Source organism: Uranotaenia lowii, chromosome 1 (genome assembly GCF_029784155.1).
Source record: "Uranotaenia lowii strain MFRU-FL chromosome 1, ASM2978415v1, whole genome shotgun sequence".
Lineage (NCBI taxonomy): Eukaryota > Metazoa > Arthropoda > Insecta > Diptera > Culicidae > Uranotaenia > Uranotaenia lowii.
Window position 1 is genome coordinate 178,915,782 of NC_073691.1, and position 19,038 is coordinate 178,934,819.

Genomic DNA, 19,038 nt, shown 5'->3' on the forward strand with positions numbered 1-19,038 from the left:
TCCCTTCTTCACACTGCAACGCAAAAGTTTGTAACAATCATAGAAACATATCTCGTACTCAAATACCTTCACATGTTAAAACCATAATAATAATTACAGTACCGTTCATAATTGTATAGAAATGGGAAGCAAGCGCACTGTCACTTCGACTTTGAACTTCCATAACTTTTTACTCTGATGATATTTTTTGATAAAATTTTTTGCGTTAGATAGATCAACTGTCACACTATTTTATCACAAAATTTGAGCTTTCTGGAGTTTGTGTAGCCTGAGAAACAGTAATTTTACGAAAATCGGACTTTTTGGACTTTTCTCATTTAAACTGCAATATCTCTGGAACTACGCTACATTTTTTATTGAAATTTTGGACAGTAATTGTTGAAATATGAAGCTAGCATGTCTGAAGTTTTCGAAAAGTTCTTTCGATGAGATCAAAAGTTACGCGAGGTGCAATATTTCAGGCATGAACCTTGAAATGCGATTTCTATAGAATTTTGGACGATTTATGAGAACAATATCATTGCCTCCACCAATCAGACAAAAAATGTCTGGTAAAAGCAATGAAGAAAAGAAAAAATCGAATAAATGGTCCATTCTTGTTTTGAAATCAGAATCTCGCGATATGGTTGTGATTTTTCGGTTGAAATAGATTAACTGGTTGTTAAACAGAGAATTTGATTTTCCTATGAAAACATTCGTCCAAAATTCTATAGAAATTGCAATTCAAGGTTCATGCCTGAAATATTGCACCTCGCGTAACTTTTGATTTCATCGATAGAACTTTTTGAAAACTTCAGACATGCTAGTTTTATATTTCAACAATCACTGTGCAAAATTTCAATAAAAAATGTTGCGTAGTTTCAGAGATATTGCAGTTTAAATGAGAAAAGTCCAAAAAGTCCGATTTTCGTAAAATTACTGTTTCTAAGGCCACACAAACTCGAGAGAGCTCAAATTTTGTGTGATAATAGTGTGATAGTTGATCTATCTAACGCAAAAAATTTGATCAAAAACTATCATCAGAGTAAAAAGTTATGGAAGTTCAAAGTCGAAGTGACAGTGCGCTTGCTTCCATTTTCTATACAATTATGAACGGTACTGTATATTCGCCATACACTTAACTTGTAAACATGACACACTACAACTTGAAGTGGTGCGAAACAGCACTTACCATGGTATGAAATCTGGCAACATTTTATACTGCAAATTAGCTACTATATTTTTATTTGTTTAAGCTAAAAGTGAAAATTCAATTCATATCGATAAAGTGAAACCAAATGAATCAAGAAATAAAATGGTTTTAAAAGGAGAAAAAAATATTTTTAAATTTTGTTATTCGACTGAATCGCAGCAATATTCTCTTTTATTGCCAAGGGTCCTTTTCAAGCCTTTTCAAGATTTAAACTTACTGACCTTATCTGTTCATTGAAAAGTACATTTTCAAGATTTGAATGGATCGAAAAAAATCCCTTAAAATGACAACAGCAACAGTTATCAAAGTTTGATTTGCTTCTATTTTTTTCTGTCTTAATTTCAATTCAGATACACCGAGGCAAGTGCAAACGGATTTTACCATAGTTGAACTTTTATAAATCTAAGAAAAATATTTAAATCTTCAAAACAAATCAATTTTCATTTGTTGCATTACTGTTGCAATATGCAAAAATGTAGATAAAAAGATATTAAAGTTAAAATTTCTCCCGTTTATTGAGGCAAGTGAAATCACAATGCAATGCCTCATTTGAGCTTATTCATAGATACGTGACATAGTGTAAAGAATTTAAAATGAATTTAATACTTGTTCCTGTTTGTTTTATCAAATTCCATTGATGTATTTGTACTTTTACTGAATGCTGTTCTAAGCAAAAGAACTTCATTTACAAAGACATTTAACAATTTTGAATATCCACTTCAGACCCCTTTCTGACCTTTCTCACATAATACTGAATTATTTTGGAGAGGAAATTCTTAACAGGTACAACCCCGTTCGATTTTGGCAACATTCGATTTTGGCAACATTCGATTTTGGCAACACCCTAGCAAAAACCGTTCGTTTTTGGCAACATCCAAAAAAGACGGTTTTTGGTACTTTTTTATTTTTTATTTTCATTTCAAATTAATCAAAATTAATGAAAAACGTAATATTACCATGAAATTTTTCAAGTCGGCTTATTTATAACAGTTTTAAACTGTAAAAACACGAATTTTTCCATGTTTTACTGCTTAAAATTAATATAATTGAGCCAAATTGAAAAAATTTATGCTAATACACTGGATTCTTTTTTTAAACGATTGTTGTGTTCGTGCAAAAAAAAGAAATCGTGTAAAAAAAGTTCGTAACAACCGGGCAAAAATCATCGCTCATTTTGAGTAAAGTGGCCAATTTGGACTGTAAATCGATCATTCCCAACCAAGTAGACCATTCCGAAGTGATTTGAGTGAAACAGGGAAGCACATGTTACCGTCGGGAAGCAACGTCCGAATCCATTTACCACCCAAGAGTGGTTTGGACAAAAAGCTGTCTGTATTTGCGCGTTTGAACTTTTTCTACCGTGTGAAATGACAAGAGTAAAATTTTTTGTCAACACTTTCAAGTCATACTGAAAAATTATCAAACAAATATTCTGCTTCCACTGCACAGTGGTGCAGAACATCAACCTAGCTGTACAAAATTAATAGCGTCCAGGGATGAAGAAATAGACATTTGATGTCTTCAGCAACATTGTTCAGTTTTACATGGAGCATAATCCAATTTCAATCATTCAAATCTCTACTAGTTACACCGATTTTCTTGATAATTTCAAATGGAAATGGTTCCTCCTATCATCAAAAATAATCACAAAAAAGGGGGTGTTGCGAAAATGTGCACTTTCAAATGGAGGAGCCTTCCAAAATTGCCTTTGTTTCAAAGACAGCGAACCTTTTCATCCAATCTACAACGTGTCAGGTTCAAAGAACTGTTTTTTCATGAGATTTTTTTTACTTTGACTGTAACTCCTGAGGGTGATGTGATAGGACTTTGACAAATTTAACAAACTTATGTATTTTGATCAGATAAACAACTTTGTCGAAGACATCAAAGCCCTAATTTGAAAAACAAAAAAGTTAGCATTTTTATTTCGCTATCGATGGACCCCTCGGCAAAAATTTTGATACTAGAATATGTTCCATATAAAACTTAACAATGTTGCTGAAGACATCAAATGTCTATTTCTTCATCCCTAGGCGCTATTAATTTCGTACAGCTAGGTTGATGTTCTGCACCACTGTGCACTGGAATATCAATCACAAAAAAAACTTTTCAACCAAAAGCGGATCCAAAGTCCTTCCGTATAGCCAAAATATGTGAAACATAAACACACTTTCATGTTGAGTACGTACTTGTATTATTTGTAAACAAACAGTACAGTGTTTTTCGAAGAATGATTTTTTTAAAAAAAGGTTGAGTTTATTTAGTCAGATTGTCACCAATTTACACCGTCAACTGGGGCAACATGCAACACTTTTCAACTTCAATGGCTTCTAAAATCTTAATGCTTACACACTGAACCCAAATTCACTCTTAAAATACACATGATTTTTCACTTAAAAACCAGGATCCAGTGATTTTCTTCCATTCAAGTGCGACATATACATTTCACTTGGCAGTCACTTAAATTTCAAGTGAATTCATCCACATTCACTTCAGTCGTCACTTCAATTTGAAGTGAGAAAAAATATTCACTTCCCCATCACTTGAATTTCAAGTGAATGTCAGGTTGTAATTGTGTTTATTTTCAGAGTTCAAAACGGCAAATTCTAAACAGCACCGTTTAAAGCTAATGCTGGATTTGGATTTTCCCAATTCTTTAATAGGCGATTTTGGCGGTAGTTTGTGTTAAACGTGATGCTAGAAAAAGTTATTTAAAGGTGTTATCATGTTTCAGCTTGTGGGTTGAACGGGACAGATTTTCTGGTTTGCAGCAGGGAAGATTTAGAAGTCGCACTATCCGCAGTAACCGATCTGCCTTGGGATGACGATGGAATTTTCCAATCAATAAATTTATGGCGAAAGCGTAATGTGAGTATTTGAAATCGAAGTGGTGTTCTATAAATGTTCTTTTATTTAAAAAAGCGATAGATAATCAACTAGAAACTTACTTAGAAATTCAGATAAATTTCACTCGAACGTCATAGTGTAATTCACTTGACCGGTCACTTAAGTGAATTCACTTGACCCATCACTTAAAATTCAAATGAAATTACGTATGGCGAGAATTTACTACAGATGTCACTTATTTTTTAAGTGAAAATTATTTTGGGTGCAGATAATCATACCTCTTGTACATCAAAAGTTTTAAGGTTGATGAGACACCAAACTGACGTAGTCAGAAAAAATACTGGTTTTACCAGCTATGTTTAAATTTACAAAACATGCGATTTTCACCCTACTTAGAAAATGGGGTAATAGTTGCAACAAACTCTGTAATTAATGAAAAATCAAATAAAAACGTTTGAAAATTTATAGTTTTTGATGCATTTGTGATGCACCAATTGCAGTAATTTTTGGTTTTGTTCAAATTAAATTTTACATTTTTTCTGTCAAAAATTCTTTCAAGAAAAAAGTGTTAATCTGCTGCATACATTTAGCGGTAAAAATACTACAAAATATTATTTTAGCATAAATCATGAAAATAAATCTTGGGATGGATGAAATTTTAATGTTAACAAACGCATAATGCAGAACAATCATATCCCAGCATATGGAAACACGATTTATGAGATTAAGTTATGAGATTTGCGTTTTGTTGCATTTTTCCCCAGACAGCTAACTGAATTATAAAAATATTTATTTAAAACATTTTGATGATTGTCCGAAAAATATTTATACACCAACTGTGTTGGTATAGGATAATGAAAGCAATATAAAGTTTGTAGGTGATATCATTAAGCCAATCCGTCATACTACATATGAAAATGTTTTTTACGGCATCGAAAAATGTAAAAATTTGTACATTTATTGCTCGATTTTTTAAATTTTTTATGAGAATCAAAAACGTTAAAAAACTCTTTCACGATGTTAAAAAGTATGTCATCATCGATTTTTTATCATTTAATGATAACTTTATAACAGTATTTTGAAATAAATATTCAATGAGTGTTGTGGTGTACAAATGTTTCATCTAACCCTGCTCTTGCATGATGCCCCGTTTGACGGTAGATGAAGAAATTATTTATAAATTTTTTGTAAATGTTGAACGTTTGCACTTGCTCTAATGAACGCATATCCCTACTTTTTGTTATGAAAATGTGGTTTGTTTTATTGATTACTTCCACTTATGCTTGCAAAAAATCAAAAAGTTTTCTGCATTGGGCCTTTAAATACATCAATCCTATATAATCTTTTTTTAAAGGGCTTTTAAGATTCATGTTCAGTTCATTTTCATCAGATTTTGTTCTTATTTTAAAAATTTAAAAAGTGTTCGATACATCTTCAGTTAAGTACATTTGTACATGTTCAACAAAATTTTTCGATCTATCCCTGTCGAGAACATCTTATTCTTTTTTCCGTTATCGATATGAATCAAAACTAACCATCTAAGCGTATTGGATTAGGATTGGATTGGATAGAATTGTATGTAAATCTTCCCACTTCCTTTTTTTAAACTTCCGCAAAGAGTGATACCATTTATAAATCATATGCATCAGTTTTTTTTGTTTCGATTATAGTCGTTTTACCATCTTTATAGCCTTCGCGACTTTATCAACGTTGCAGTTGGCGGATCGTTATTGAAAAACTTATCCGGTACAACTATGTTCGATGTTTGCTCTTGGGCTCGAACTCGCGGACATCGGCTCAGGAGACAACAGACTTGCCAACTGAGCTATATCACAAGCCCCATATGCATCAGTGTTAAATTCATATTATTTAAACAACAATTGCTATTTTAATAAACACGAAATCAAAATATTTAAACCATTTTAAAAATTGTTTTGATGGTTTTGATTCGATCGGCAAAATATCAATCTGGGTCACATCTTATTGAATGGCCCAACAATATAAGCTGTACAAATGAGCTAAGAATCAAGAAGAAAAATCACATCTAGGATTCATAGCGCCACCACGTGCATTGAAAAAATGCATAGTTGAGAAATACACGCCCAAATGTTCCAACTAATCAGTATGCTATACCATGGTTACTATTCTCTCGCGACGTTTGCTTGCGACGCCTTGACTTTGGAGACGAAAAACAAACCGCTCAAAGGAATGAAAATCTCAAAAAAATGGAAGCCGTCACTTTTATTTGTTTCAAATAACTACAAATTAAAATATTACGGACAATTGATGCGACTTTATGTTTTTTATTCGATGTAAATCGATTCGCATGCCTACAGAATATTCTAAAAATAATTTCCTTCGAATCGTTTGGGTAATTTCGGAGGAGTAGTGCTACAAATACCGTTACAAAAGATTTTTTATATAATAGATATTTGCATAGCAAGTTAGACTCCAGTAGACCATCAGCTAAAAACCACAGAGCAACTCTTAACCCTCATCCGTCCATGAAATTTTTACCCGCTACAGTCCCTGGAGTGTCAATTTGACACTCCTGCCTGACTAAAACCAATGTATACCTCATGCTCCCAACCGATTTTCACAGCATTTATAGTTTTGGAAACCTCGTTATTATTTGTTTAAACTATTGAAACGCTAATTTAATTACACCACTAGAATCGGTATGGAATTTCCTTTCTGGTGAATATTTATTTATTTCGTCAATATACTGCAAAGTTGAATTTAAGTGCAAGGAAATCTGAGAAATTGCAATTTGACAAAAAGTTTGAAAATTCGTCAACAATTGTGTTTCGTATTTCAAAAATCTAAAAATGCAAAAATGTGCTAAATTACGTCAACTTTTCAATCCTAAATTTATTCGGTATGACTTAAACTATTTTGACGATCCATTGATTGAAAAGTACGGTTTCCACACCATATCCTTATGTGCAACGTATAGCTCCAAACTTCAGCTTTCTTGAAAACTTAGTGAATTTTTTTTTATCATTCCTTAGCTTCTACAGTCTTTTTCCGAAGCATGTTTTTTTCGGATTTTTTCTTAGACATTGAATAACGAAAAACTGAAATGTCGTAGGTGAATAATGTCTGAGTAACATGTTTGAGTAACATTACGAGGTTTCCCGAACTATAAATTTTGTAAAAATCGTTTGGAAAGGAGTGGCAAATTGACACTCATGGTCTGATTAGGCATTTTTTTTCCTGGCTTTCAGAGTGCCTTCATAAAGAAGTAGTGATACGGAATTGAAGATTTCAAGAATTCATTAAGGGTCCCTGAAGACATTGTTTTATTTGGATGCACCCGAATAAAGTTACAAGCCGCTAAACTTCCAATAGTGTTATATCGACACTCAAGAGCGGATTAGGCTGATGTCATGCTGAAACAACTAGCAACGCGACCTACAACGCAACGTTCACACGACTAACCAGCTCTCATTTGATCTCCATGGAAATCGCGCAGACCTGTCATACTGGTCGCTTTGTATAGCGCGACCAATGTGATGCCAATGTGTTTTGTAGCGCGACTAGTAGGAAATCCAATAGGAATATTGTTTTTTCTCGATTTGAAGCAGTGATTCCGGGTTTTAAGCACAATAGTACGAAGATCTGTCCGAACTTGTGATAATAAACTAAAAAATATCTTAATCGGCGAGAAAAATATCATGAATTCTTAGTTCCGGCAAAAAAACAAGGAATTTTGTCTGTTCAAATTTCGGCATTCTTGCAATCCGGGTCGTGATTTGATGAGTTTTTGATGGCTCCCGAAAGAAAGGAGACGATTCAAAGCATTATCAGATGTAGAGAAGTGATGATTTGTAGGGAATTTCCAAGTGACAGGTCGCGCCCGCATGACATACCAATGCGATGCAACGCAATCTTATTGGAACGTTGCGTTGCGTTGCGTTGCTAGTTGCTTCAGCATGACATCAGCCTTAGGCTTAATAAAGCAATCAATAGGCCCGTTCAATAGCCAATTGAAATTGGTTTCAATCGATTTCGATTGGTAAATGGTTGTTCACTCAACCAATGTTTTGGTCGAAACTAATCCAATTGACGTTCAATAAAGCCAATCGGAATCGATCGAAACCAATCGAAATCGATCAAGCCCGAGAGCAGGATTCGTTTCTATCGGTTTCTATCGCACTAACACAAATGCAGTTGTTTACTGTCAAAAAACAGCTGACTCGGTGTGTTGTGAAAAATTATTTGAATTCGGTGCGGTGTTCTCTGTCGGGTGCTGAGTCGGTGGTGCTGTGCCATTTGTGCTGAGTCGGTGGTGCTGTTGCAGTCGTGCTGAGTCGGTGAAGCTGTGCCTGTCGTGCTGCGTCAGTGGTGTTGTGCCAATCGCGCTGAGTGGAGTTTTGGAATGGTGTCTGGCTGGACTGCACAGGTGCTAGTGAAAGTGGTGTCGGTCGATGTGGCATTGGCGGTGCTGTGCCAGAGGTGCTGTGTCAGTGATGCGGTGTCAGTAGCATCTTTCAGTGCAGTGCTGCACCGAAGCAAATGTGAAATTTTATGAAATAAGTATGAAATAATAAATAAATGTTACATATTTTGAACAATGAAAGAAATTTATTTTTATCACGATATTCCCATGGAGTATGGTGTTTTTGACACGGAAGAGACGATATTCGCATTGTTATTCCTCGCTTTCTATTTCCACTTATAGATTTAATCCTGCCAGAGTCGAGCTTCGGTATATTTCCATCAACAGCTTCTGGATTCATTCTTCTCTGCCTAATGTCTTGTTTTGGATGAGGGTCGCGCAGGGAGACTTCGAAGGATGTCATGTCCAGGGTCGTTTTTGTACTGGAAAAATGAGAAAATACCTGTTAGTGTTGGATTCAGGGAACGGGGTCCGGGCCGATCCAATTTTTTTTATTAATTTTGACTGGCTACCAATTGCTTTGCCATTTTCCCTGATGTATGAACAAATTGATGAGATTTACTTACCAAGTTTTTTTCCCGACATTTTGTTGATATCCATTTTAAAAATAACGAGGACAACAGAGACTTCGGAGAAAACGCACGCGTCTAAAATTCTAAAAAATACGGCGAAAAATGCCGTGGGCGTTGATTTGAGTTGATTGCTTAAAAGTTTTTTTTATTATGCTTAAAGGATCCCGAAATCTCGAAGCGCACAGCTGAATAAGAAAATGCCAACAAACACAGCGCGTTAGTATTAATGGGTGGCTGTTCATTCCACAGCCTGATAGAAATCGATCGAAGTCAATTGGAAAAACAGCTGATCAACTGTCAATCCATTTCAACTGATTTCGATTGAGTTTCGTTGAACACACCTAATAAGTGTTAACAGAGAGTTAGCATTATTGAATACTACAGGGTGTTCAATAAGTTCAAATATAAATCAAAATTACGATAATTTAAAATCAACTGAACAGATTTTTTTTTAACTTAAACGGAAAGGTAATTTAATAATGGCCAATCACACCTTTTGTTTTGAAATTTTTTGATCTTAAATCAAATATATGAGCTCCAGCGGTTTGTCAAGTCCACCGTACGCGGCATACTTCTCTATTGTTGAAATTTCGTTCCACATAAGGCGTCGTACACAAATTACGTAACGCATGTAGGGGGGAGGGAGGTTGAGTCTGCGTTACTTGCTGTTACATAGGGGGGAGGGGGGTGTACTTGGTTCAGTTACGTAACAAATTAATGGAAAAAAACATAAAGAAAAGAATTGTAATTTTCTTTTTTGGCGAGTAAATCCACGCACCCCTTGTTAGAAAGCGTCAATGGTGGTTAAGTAGGTGCGTTCAGAGAAACACTGTTTATCAACAGCTTTTTCCCATGGACTGGATTTCAACAGGGTGTGTGAACTACCAGAGTTCAATGAGATCATGCGTTATCAAGAAGAGATCAAGCCCATTGTTATTTATTTTTACCGTTGACGGGGGCCCAGATGAGAACCCCCGTTACTTTGTGTTCTGTTAACTTTTAATTTTAAAATTGAATATGGGGGAGGGGGTATTTAGCGTTACGTAACTATAGAAGGGGGGTCCTATCAAACGTTACTTATTGTTACATAGAGGGGAGGGAGGGAGGGGGTCTAAATTTTAAATTTTTTGTGTTACGTAATTTGTGTACGACGCCTAAGAATGCTGACGATTTTTATATAGAGTCAATATAGGTTTCCTGTATTTGTTTAGTCTCAACAACATGTAAGATATAACTAACCAATTCAAGAGAGTTATATTTGAAGGGCAAGGCACTTTTCATCTTTATCCAAAAATTCCAAAAACCTGTATTATTTTGAGTAAAATGGCCTATAAAAATAAACAGTACGTGCAAAATTAGCAAAAAAAATCCATTAATTACCAATGTAAACTTAATACAAAATTATACAAGCACATATTTAATGGTTTCGTCTATTTATGATGTGAAATAGTTCTATCCTCCCCAAGTAACCATAAGCACTAGAACATAGCCCTTAATCAACACTATATTCCCATATATAACTCTGAATTAATGTTTGTTTTGCACTATATGCGTATATAATGCAGATTTAATGCTAAAAAGGCGAAATAGCGGGCTGAATAAATGCTATCTCGACAAAGCTTTTAATAAGCATAACAAATGCTGAATTAGAGCACCATCAAAACGTCATTTTTCACCAGCCGTACAAAAGCATTAACAATGCATACTTAGAACACCTTTTAATTTTTTTAATTGATTGATCATGATTGATGTGAAACGGAAATTCAAAATAGGGAATTATTCTTCGATTTATTAAAATGAACAAAAATTAAAAAATAAAATCATTATCTACAACATCAATCAACCTGCTGAATAAAGGATTATGCTTGCTTAATGAAGTGTTTTATGAAATGAGAAGTGAGTATAGTTGAATTATGAATTACTTTGGATGAGTCTCGAACCGGGGATCCCTCAGTAGTCTTTATCTTTCTTTGCGCCTTTACCATTTCGACCACTCTTGATGCTGATAAGGTAGGTGAAAAACCCGTACTTCAAGTACTGTTCGGGTCACACAACTTCATAGACAATGTATGCATGAGAAAGTTTGGAAATGTATTGGAAAATTTTGGGAGAAGGCAATGGCAACTGCCCGTTCTGTTCGTTTTCGTTTGCTGTCTAGCTTACTCACACGCAGCAAATGAGAAAATCACTCTTGTTTACATTCGCGGGTTTGACGTTTCTACGCTTTATAAAAGCTTTATGTAAGCATTAACAGGAAGTTCTAGTGCTACAGTCTTAATGCTTGTTAACTTTATACAGTAGCTCTATATGTGCATATAGTGCTTCCATTAGTGCTAATTTTTGTTACTGCTTCTATGCATTAATAATGCTTATATAAAACTAAAAAGCACTATGAATGTTGATTTAATGCTAACTTGCATTAAAAATGTTGATTTAATGCTGGTTAAGGGTTATGGCTTAATGCTTATGGTTACTTGGGTCCATCACGTTGATAGGCTTTTTGATGAAAATCAGCTAGCACGTAGCTACTTTTTCGAAATTTCACACAAAATACGAATAAAAAGATTTTATATGAGACAAGTTTAGGAATTCTGTGCTCGTTTATTCTCGAAAACATCAATGGTTATGAGAATTGGACCAATAGAGACATATTTTTGATAAACTCGTTTCGAGTTTAATTTTTTAGAACATGGGTTGAGAAATTTTCCCAGTTTTTCTGGAGCATTTCAAGGAAATCAGAAAAAATATTCCCGATTTTTTGGAAGGATTCCCTACCTTTTCCCGATGGATTTCAAAGACCGACTTTTTTCCGCATTTCCCGACTTTCCTAAATGAGTGGCGGCCTTGTCTATCTTGTTATAGATAGTTGAGAAAAGTTTTTTAAAAATATTTTTAAATGATTGTGATAAAAATCGATTCGGAAGTCCAAATTTCATATAATAGTGAATTCATAGTCAACATTTCTGGGGTGTTAAATTTAACCAATATTTTTCAGCTGAAATTTGAGCAATTAGTTAAAAATTTGAATTTTAACCTGATGAAGACTAGAATTTGAAATTGTTTGAAGTGTTTAACTCCAAAGAGATTGTTTTGGCAAATAATTTAAAACCCCTCTGAATGAAATGATCATCTCATTGTACATAGTACGTAAATTTTAAAGCAAATTTGAAATTCGAAACTTTCGGCAACTTCTCAATCAAGATCTTGAATCTAAAAAACACGAAACTAAAAACTTTAAAGCTCCGACGGCACATTCTTGAAAACCTGAATGTACGACGAATTCTCGAATCTTAAATCTAAATTGCTTATTTTGAAAAAAAAAAACGGCAGCTGTAGTTTTTTTTGCTTAAACAGTATCCAGCGTTTATTTTCGAGATTTTGAAAATATGAAAAAGAAAATTTCAGCCTTGGAAAAATTTACTTTTTTTTAGCAATTTGTGCTAACTTATGCTTCCGGCCTTATTTTACAAATTTACGATGTTCTTTTCTCGGGGGTTTTTGAGCATCATCTTTATTTATTTTTTATGTTTTAGAATGGTTCTAAACTAGAGAACTGATTTATGTAATTCGTTAAAGTAGGTATAGAGACAACATTGCTGCTTGGTAAATTCCTGGTAGGTAGTTCAACTTAATAAAAACAAACAAATTGATTGATTTTGCAGCTTTCATGAGACCTCTCTGGTCCCGTCTTCATGTTATCTGCCCCATCTCAGCCTAATCGATAACCACCAGCTATCGTCGCCATCGAAGGGCGCCAGTAATAGGTCCAAAATGGCAACATCTAGAGCCAGTATCGGGTCCTACATCATGGCTGAAAACTGGTATTGGCCCTCCCATCATGACGAAACACCGTGCATGCAAAAGAAGATGATGCTCAATGTGGAAAATGGGGGGAATCGGGGGAACTTAAATTGGAAACCAAAGCTCTAACCCATTGGGAGAGATAGAAGAAAGAAAATCGAAACATCAGGAGGGAAAAAATGCAAACTGTCAAGGTTGGGAACAGATTTGGGTGAATGAGTGGGTGCGTGTGAACAAAAAGATGGGAAATGGGGCTGTTGGAGAAATGGCATGGTCCTTCAAACTCTCCCCCCCCCCCCCCCCCTCTCCTTTTATCTTGAAAGCAAGCCTTCATCCACACCAACATAAATTAGGGAAGGAAGTAAGGAATTTCTCCCACGCGCGCCTATTTGACGATTATGCATGCATATATCCAAAGCGCGAGGCTTTGGCAGAACGTTTTTGTTCAATTTCTGTAGGTCGAAAGATCCGATTTGAGAAACTCACCTGAATACAAATGAAGGACCATCTTTTATTATTTTGCCTCTGCGTTCCGAGCTGCCCAAATTACGTGGTTCTCCGTCTATTTCGTTTGTTGATGATTTGTCTCGATTGATTTCCGAACAATGTCCCGCAAATAAACACCACCCCAAAATGTGATGCGGTAACAATATTGCACAATATCCTGCTGGAATTTTTCCTTTTGCTGAGGAAACTTTTCACTCTTTTCTCAAAGGGCACAGTAGATTTTTTTTTCTTTTCGTAATGACTGCACACAGTTGGATTCACTGTGGTTCTTTCACTTTCACTGTCCTATCCTAGAGGGCTACAGGGAGATGTGACTGAATGCGGAATCTACTTCAGATGAAGCACTCTGTCGCGCGGAAGAATCACATTTTCAAATCTTGTCACATAGTTGGAAATTTGGATAATTGCTTCGGAGTTACATTCCTATCCGATACGATGATGATTCCCTTTCGTCAATCGGCCATGTTTACATTTCACCACACTCGGATAGATTCCTATTGCCTTTTGCCAATGAAACACACACACCCATCTGTATATCCCCAACGATGATGATCCACAGCACTTTTCTTGTATCCATTCAACATCGGGGCAGATATTTTGCTGCCCCCTATTATGCGATGCAGCACGCACACATCTTTACCGCCAGTGAGAGAGAGCTTCTCTCACGACGAGCACTTTCCCACGTGTGTGTGCGTGCGTGCTCGTATCGATGTAGTAGTCGTCACAGCCTTCTTCAATGATGCTGCTGCTGATATTGTTGTTGGGGACTATGGCGATCGGGGCGAAAATGGGGCCCACCTAGTAGCAGCACCAGGGTGCACAAAACAATTTCACTTCCTACCGACCTAGAACCGATCGTATCCGTTTGAACTTGATTCACTTCCGATGGCCAGGGGTTTCCGGTACCCTTTGCATCTACTTTCGAACCGTTCCGTACGACGCACCGCGGTTTTGAGCGAAAAACCTGCAACCGATCCCGGAATCGAAATGCTTGCAGTCACCAACCAGAGAAAATTTTATTTTCAAGTTTTTTGACACGACACGAACACGCACACCAACGCCCACCAACCATCAGTAATTCGTGTATCTATTGAGGAAGGCGGACGAAGGAAACATATTTGTGGGTGTGTGCGTTAGGTCCCGCACCCATCTCGCATAAAAGGGGAGCAAAACAGATTCGAAACATAAACGAAGCACGGGAGCATAGGAAAATGTCAGAAACATTGAAGCATACTGTTTCCGGTGCTTGCCAACAGAGGCGACACTAGTCGTCACACAGCGATTATTTTGCTCTGGTTATTCCGGTTATTCGTATCATAAGTTTTGGCATAATCGCATCAAAACAGCTGATCGGATCGGAATGCGAGCCGGAATCGATTCGGTGGACACGGCACCCGGCGCCGGAAAAACCCGCCCGTGGACCGACGATCTCAAGATTTGCCCGTCGACCGGGGTCGGGGAAGCCACCAACCAGGCCTATCGGTTTGTTTTTCTATACTTATTCTGATAAACTGTAGCAGGGAAAAATTCCCACCTAGGGTGATGATGAATCATTAAAAAAAATAGTAAGCAAATTGAATGCACTACTTAAAAACTTTTTTTTAAATTTCAGTGAAGATGGCAGTCGCTTTGAGGCGTACAAGTCGAGAGACAAAAAGTGCCTTTGCATAGTTGATGATACGTAAGTAGAATTTAGGCATGCTTTGTAAAACTTATCAAATTTCTCTCAAGGTTTTTTTTTTAAACTACATTATGAATACGCTAGGAAAAATGATATCTTACATATCTCAAGAGCCGACACATTTGAACAAAGTCACTTCATGTAGTACAACCGTTCACTATTATATCACGAGATTCGAGCATTCTAAAGATTGTGTGGCCAGAGATACAGTAATTCCACAAAAATCGGACTTTTTGGACTTTCACCATTCAAACTGCAATATCTCAGAAACTACGCAACGTTTTTTTTTATTGAAATTTTGCAGAGGGATTGTTGCAATATTATGTTAACATGTCGGAAGTTTTTGAAAAATTCTATCGATGGGATCAAAAGCTACCAAAAGTAAAACGATGTTCAATATTTCATGCATGAACCTTAAATGCGATTTCTATAGAATCAGTCAAAAAATTTTAGAATGCAGTTTGAATGGTAAAAGTCCTAAAAAGTTCGATTTTTGTAGAATTTCTGTATCTCTGGCCACACAATCTTTAGAAAGCTCAAATTTTGTGATATAATAGTGTGATAGTTGATCTATCTTACGCAGAAAATTTGATCAAAAAATATAATCAGAGTAAAAAGTTATTAAGGTTCAAAGTCAAAAATGGCAGTACGCGTGCTTCCAATTTGTATACAATTATGAACGGCACTGTACATATCTTATACTATAACAAAATTTAGTAACTTTTCTGTGAACATAATTTTAACGTACATTTTGTACCTTTAGGTTACTTGAGGTATGCGCGTTCAGAACACTACCTGATCATCGCGGCAAAGATCTCTTACTAATAAATCACTTACCCGCAGCCTCCTGTACGCAATCTACTCGGGCCACAATGGCGTGCGGGTGTCCGATTTTGCACTGCAAAAGATGGCAGCCGATCTGCTGCTCGGACAACTCAACGGCCGCACCACCGATGAAGCCGTCAAGGATGTCATCCGGCAGGCGTTTCACTCGGTCGAGAAAGGCTATTTCGATTCCATCGATACAGATGTGGCCACCAAGACGGCCCTGCAGCTGCAGCTGTCCGCCGACGGTTTGAGCCAGTACCAGATATCGCAGGAGTTTGGCAATGTGCTGGAAAAGTTGGGTAAAATCAACGTGGAGCTATCGGTTGGAAGTAGTGCTGTATTGGCATTGATCTACCAGTCGAAACTGTACATCGGAAACATAGGGAATTGTCGGGCACTGCTGTGTAAGACTGACGAGTTCGAAACTCTGACCGTAACTCAGCTAAGTGTCGATCACAATCTGTACAACGAAGAGGAAGTCCTGCGTTTGTATCGGCTGGGTATTGAAGCGCAAAACTTCGAGAACTGTCCGCTTTACAGTACCCGGTGCATCGGAAACTATCTCGGAAAAACTGGATACAAAGATTGTGATTTTTTGTCGGTTGCATGCTCCGAACCGGTTATCTTCCAACCGGAAATCGTAGGATCTATCCCGATTACCGGTTCTTGCAAGTTTTTGGTGCTCATGTCCAGTGGACTTTGCCGAGCGATCCACGATCTGTACCCGGGCGATACCAGCAAAGGCAATCGTATCCTTATCCAGATGATTGCTGAAGAGTTCCAGACACAATCGACGCTAGCCGGTGTTGCTCAATCCGTAGTGCACCGGATTGTGCAGCTGCATCACGACGCATTTATGCAACAGGTAGCAGAAGAGGGAGGAACGCCGGCCAACAGACAGAAACAGATGACATTCCGCAACAGGGACGACATCACACTGCTGATCCGTAACTTCAACTACCCGCTACCTAATGCGTTCAACAATCGCAAAAACAGCAGCCGTTCGCAATCCTCCGGTACCGTTGCATCATCCCCTACTTCCCCGTCATCGACTGCCACTGGTTCGGATGCTACCCCAACGAATACCCACAGTTACCAGCACAGCTACGCCGGAACGGACACGGAACTGTCCGGCTTGGGGACCAACGTTTCGGTGAGCAGCTCTGAGAGGTGCGTTGCTACATTTACATTACCTGACCGAAAGAGTTAAACCCAAATTCTACCATTTCAGACATGATCACGATCATGCCGCACCCGAACAACAGGAACGGAAGGTCAAACCCTATGTGGACTTTTCGGATTACCACCGTCGGGTGGCAGAGGCCCGGAAACTGAACAAACTACCACCGGGAATCGATTTTGACTAGCTGTGTCGCTAGTTGTTACCAAACCACCCGAAGAAAGAACAAGTGCCTTAACATATTGAGGATTTGGGATGAATAAACCCATTGGGCTTAAAATCCTGGAAAAAAATTAGATCCCAAAAAAAGCAATAATTAGGTGCCCAAAAAGGGGCGATTTTGAATTTGACATGATGCCCTATCTCGGCAACTTGTGGTACAAATTTTACAAATGAGGTATCTTTGGGCAAATCAAAGTGCGAACTGTCAAATTTATTAATATTGAGAGTTTTATTAATTTTTTTTATGGTAAAAAAAATCAATGAAATCCATAAAAATAGACACCCTTCCCGAGAAACTCAAGGACACCCAATTTGCAACAATTTGAAGTGCCTACGAGAACTTAGTTGAGGCGTTCAGACCTTTCCCCCGGCGTTAGTACTTTTTCTTTTTCTAAACTGCACAGAAAGCGTCAAACGGATTATTACGGAGAACGTGTTTATTAAAACAACTACCTAATGTTTGTGTCTAGAATAATTTCCTATAGCTATATTTGTAACATGTTTTACTAATATCATCATTTTTTCAGAGCTACCGACACGTGGTTACGCAACGGTGTAGCTTTTATAAATATCATATCATTGGGGTTTACAAGCGAATATAAGCAATATTTATGATAGACCACCTTTCAAAAAAAAAAAAAAATAAAAATAAAAAAAACAATCTAAGCTGTTTGTAAGCAAACTCGTCGAAAGAAACGCCCAGTTTCCCTGTTCAAGATTTGTCAAACTGCCAGCTGAGCCACTGTATCAGCCGCTCGTAGTGCTTCCGGATGAAGTTGCGCTTCTCGGTTTTGGCCATCTCGGCCTGTTCCGCTTGGTGCCGCTTCCAGGCAGCGTACTTGCTACCGACCGAAACTTCCTCCAGCTCGTCGATGCTGGACGCATTGTAGCGGCCAAGCCGTCGGTAGACCTGGGTCGTCCGATCGTCATACAGGATGGCACTGGTGTTGAGTATTTCGCGTAGCTGCTGTAGCGGCCAATCGACCCCGATGACACGTAGGGTACTGTTGGGGCCGGAGTTTTCGAGCTGGATTTCGCGGAGCTGGCTGGAGTCGCCTGTTGCAGCGGAATCGTTCTGATGTTGATGGACTGCCGGGTTGTCGCTTTGAAACACAATGTATTCGTACTTGTTGAAAGTTTGGTTTGCCTCGGGTCGATCGTAGTGGATGTGAACCGCCGGGATGACGATTTTCAGCGGCAAAATGAGCTCAGGGCCGGTGACCGTGAGATTGGCAAAAGGATCGTCATAATCGCCTTCACTGGAATCGACTTCGGTGATGTTGATCGCTTGCGATATCCGGGTCGGTGGATCTCCGGTAGTCGTTGTAGTTGTGGTAAGTTCCAAATCCTGCTCTATCGATATCGGTTCTTCTTCGCCTTCCGTAGATTCATCGTAGGGCTTGGTATCTTCGAAGAATTCTTCAACATCCATCAAACTAGTTATGTTGTTGGATTCTTCCGATTGCGGCGAAAGAGTCGTTGCAATTTCGGTGGTCGTACTCTCGGTGCTTCTCACAATTTCAGTGGTAGTCATGGGCGTGGTCAATGTCGTGGAACTCGTCGAAGGCCACCGATGATCGCCCTTTTCCGGCAATGAAGAATTCACAAAGTTATCAACCTTTAAAAAGCGTAAACTGAAAGCTTCACAAAATATTTAAAAACATGAATCTTATCATGGATACCTACATCGCACTCACCACATGGTCGATCGTAGATCGTCGATAGCACCGCGGCCTTCACGTACGAATACTGGATCAAACTCCAGGGCGGTTCGATGATGTACGCAATCCGGGAGCAGCGATCGAT

The 19,038-nt window shown here is 37.8% G+C and overlaps 3 protein-coding genes across 3 annotated transcripts in view; 1 reads left to right on the top strand and 2 right to left on the bottom strand.

Moving 5' to 3' along the window:
• The window catches only part of LOC129738379 (BTB/POZ domain-containing protein 7), a 28,989-nt gene extending 14,664 nt beyond the window's left edge, over positions 1-14,325 (bottom strand). The window contains exon 1 of the mRNA XM_055729563.1: positions 13,301-14,325. The gene's annotated coding sequence lies outside the window, so the exon portion shown is untranslated. The remainder of the gene's footprint in view (positions 1-13,300) is intronic.
• Positions 14,326-14,574: 249 nt separating this feature from the next.
• On the top strand, positions 14,575-17,864 carry LOC129739188 (TGF-beta-activated kinase 1 and MAP3K7-binding protein 1-like). Its single transcript, XM_055730614.1, has 4 exons — positions 14,575-14,803; positions 14,934-15,002; positions 15,846-17,000; positions 17,062-17,864. The coding sequence occupies exons 1-4, from the start codon at positions 14,682-14,684 to the stop codon at positions 17,195-17,197; spliced, it is 1,482 nt and encodes a 493-aa protein (XP_055586589.1). The 5' UTR covers positions 14,575-14,681; the 3' UTR covers positions 17,198-17,864.
• LOC129739189 (uncharacterized) lies at positions 17,652-19,032 on the bottom strand. The gene is made up of 2 exons (XM_055730615.1): positions 18,919-19,032; positions 17,652-18,850 (listed from the first exon to the last, which is right to left on the bottom strand). The coding sequence occupies exon 2, from the start codon at positions 18,764-18,766 to the stop codon at positions 17,945-17,947; it is 822 nt and encodes a 273-aa protein (XP_055586590.1). The 5' UTR covers positions 18,767-18,850; positions 18,919-19,032; the 3' UTR covers positions 17,652-17,944.
• Positions 19,033-19,038: the final 6 nt, after the last annotated feature.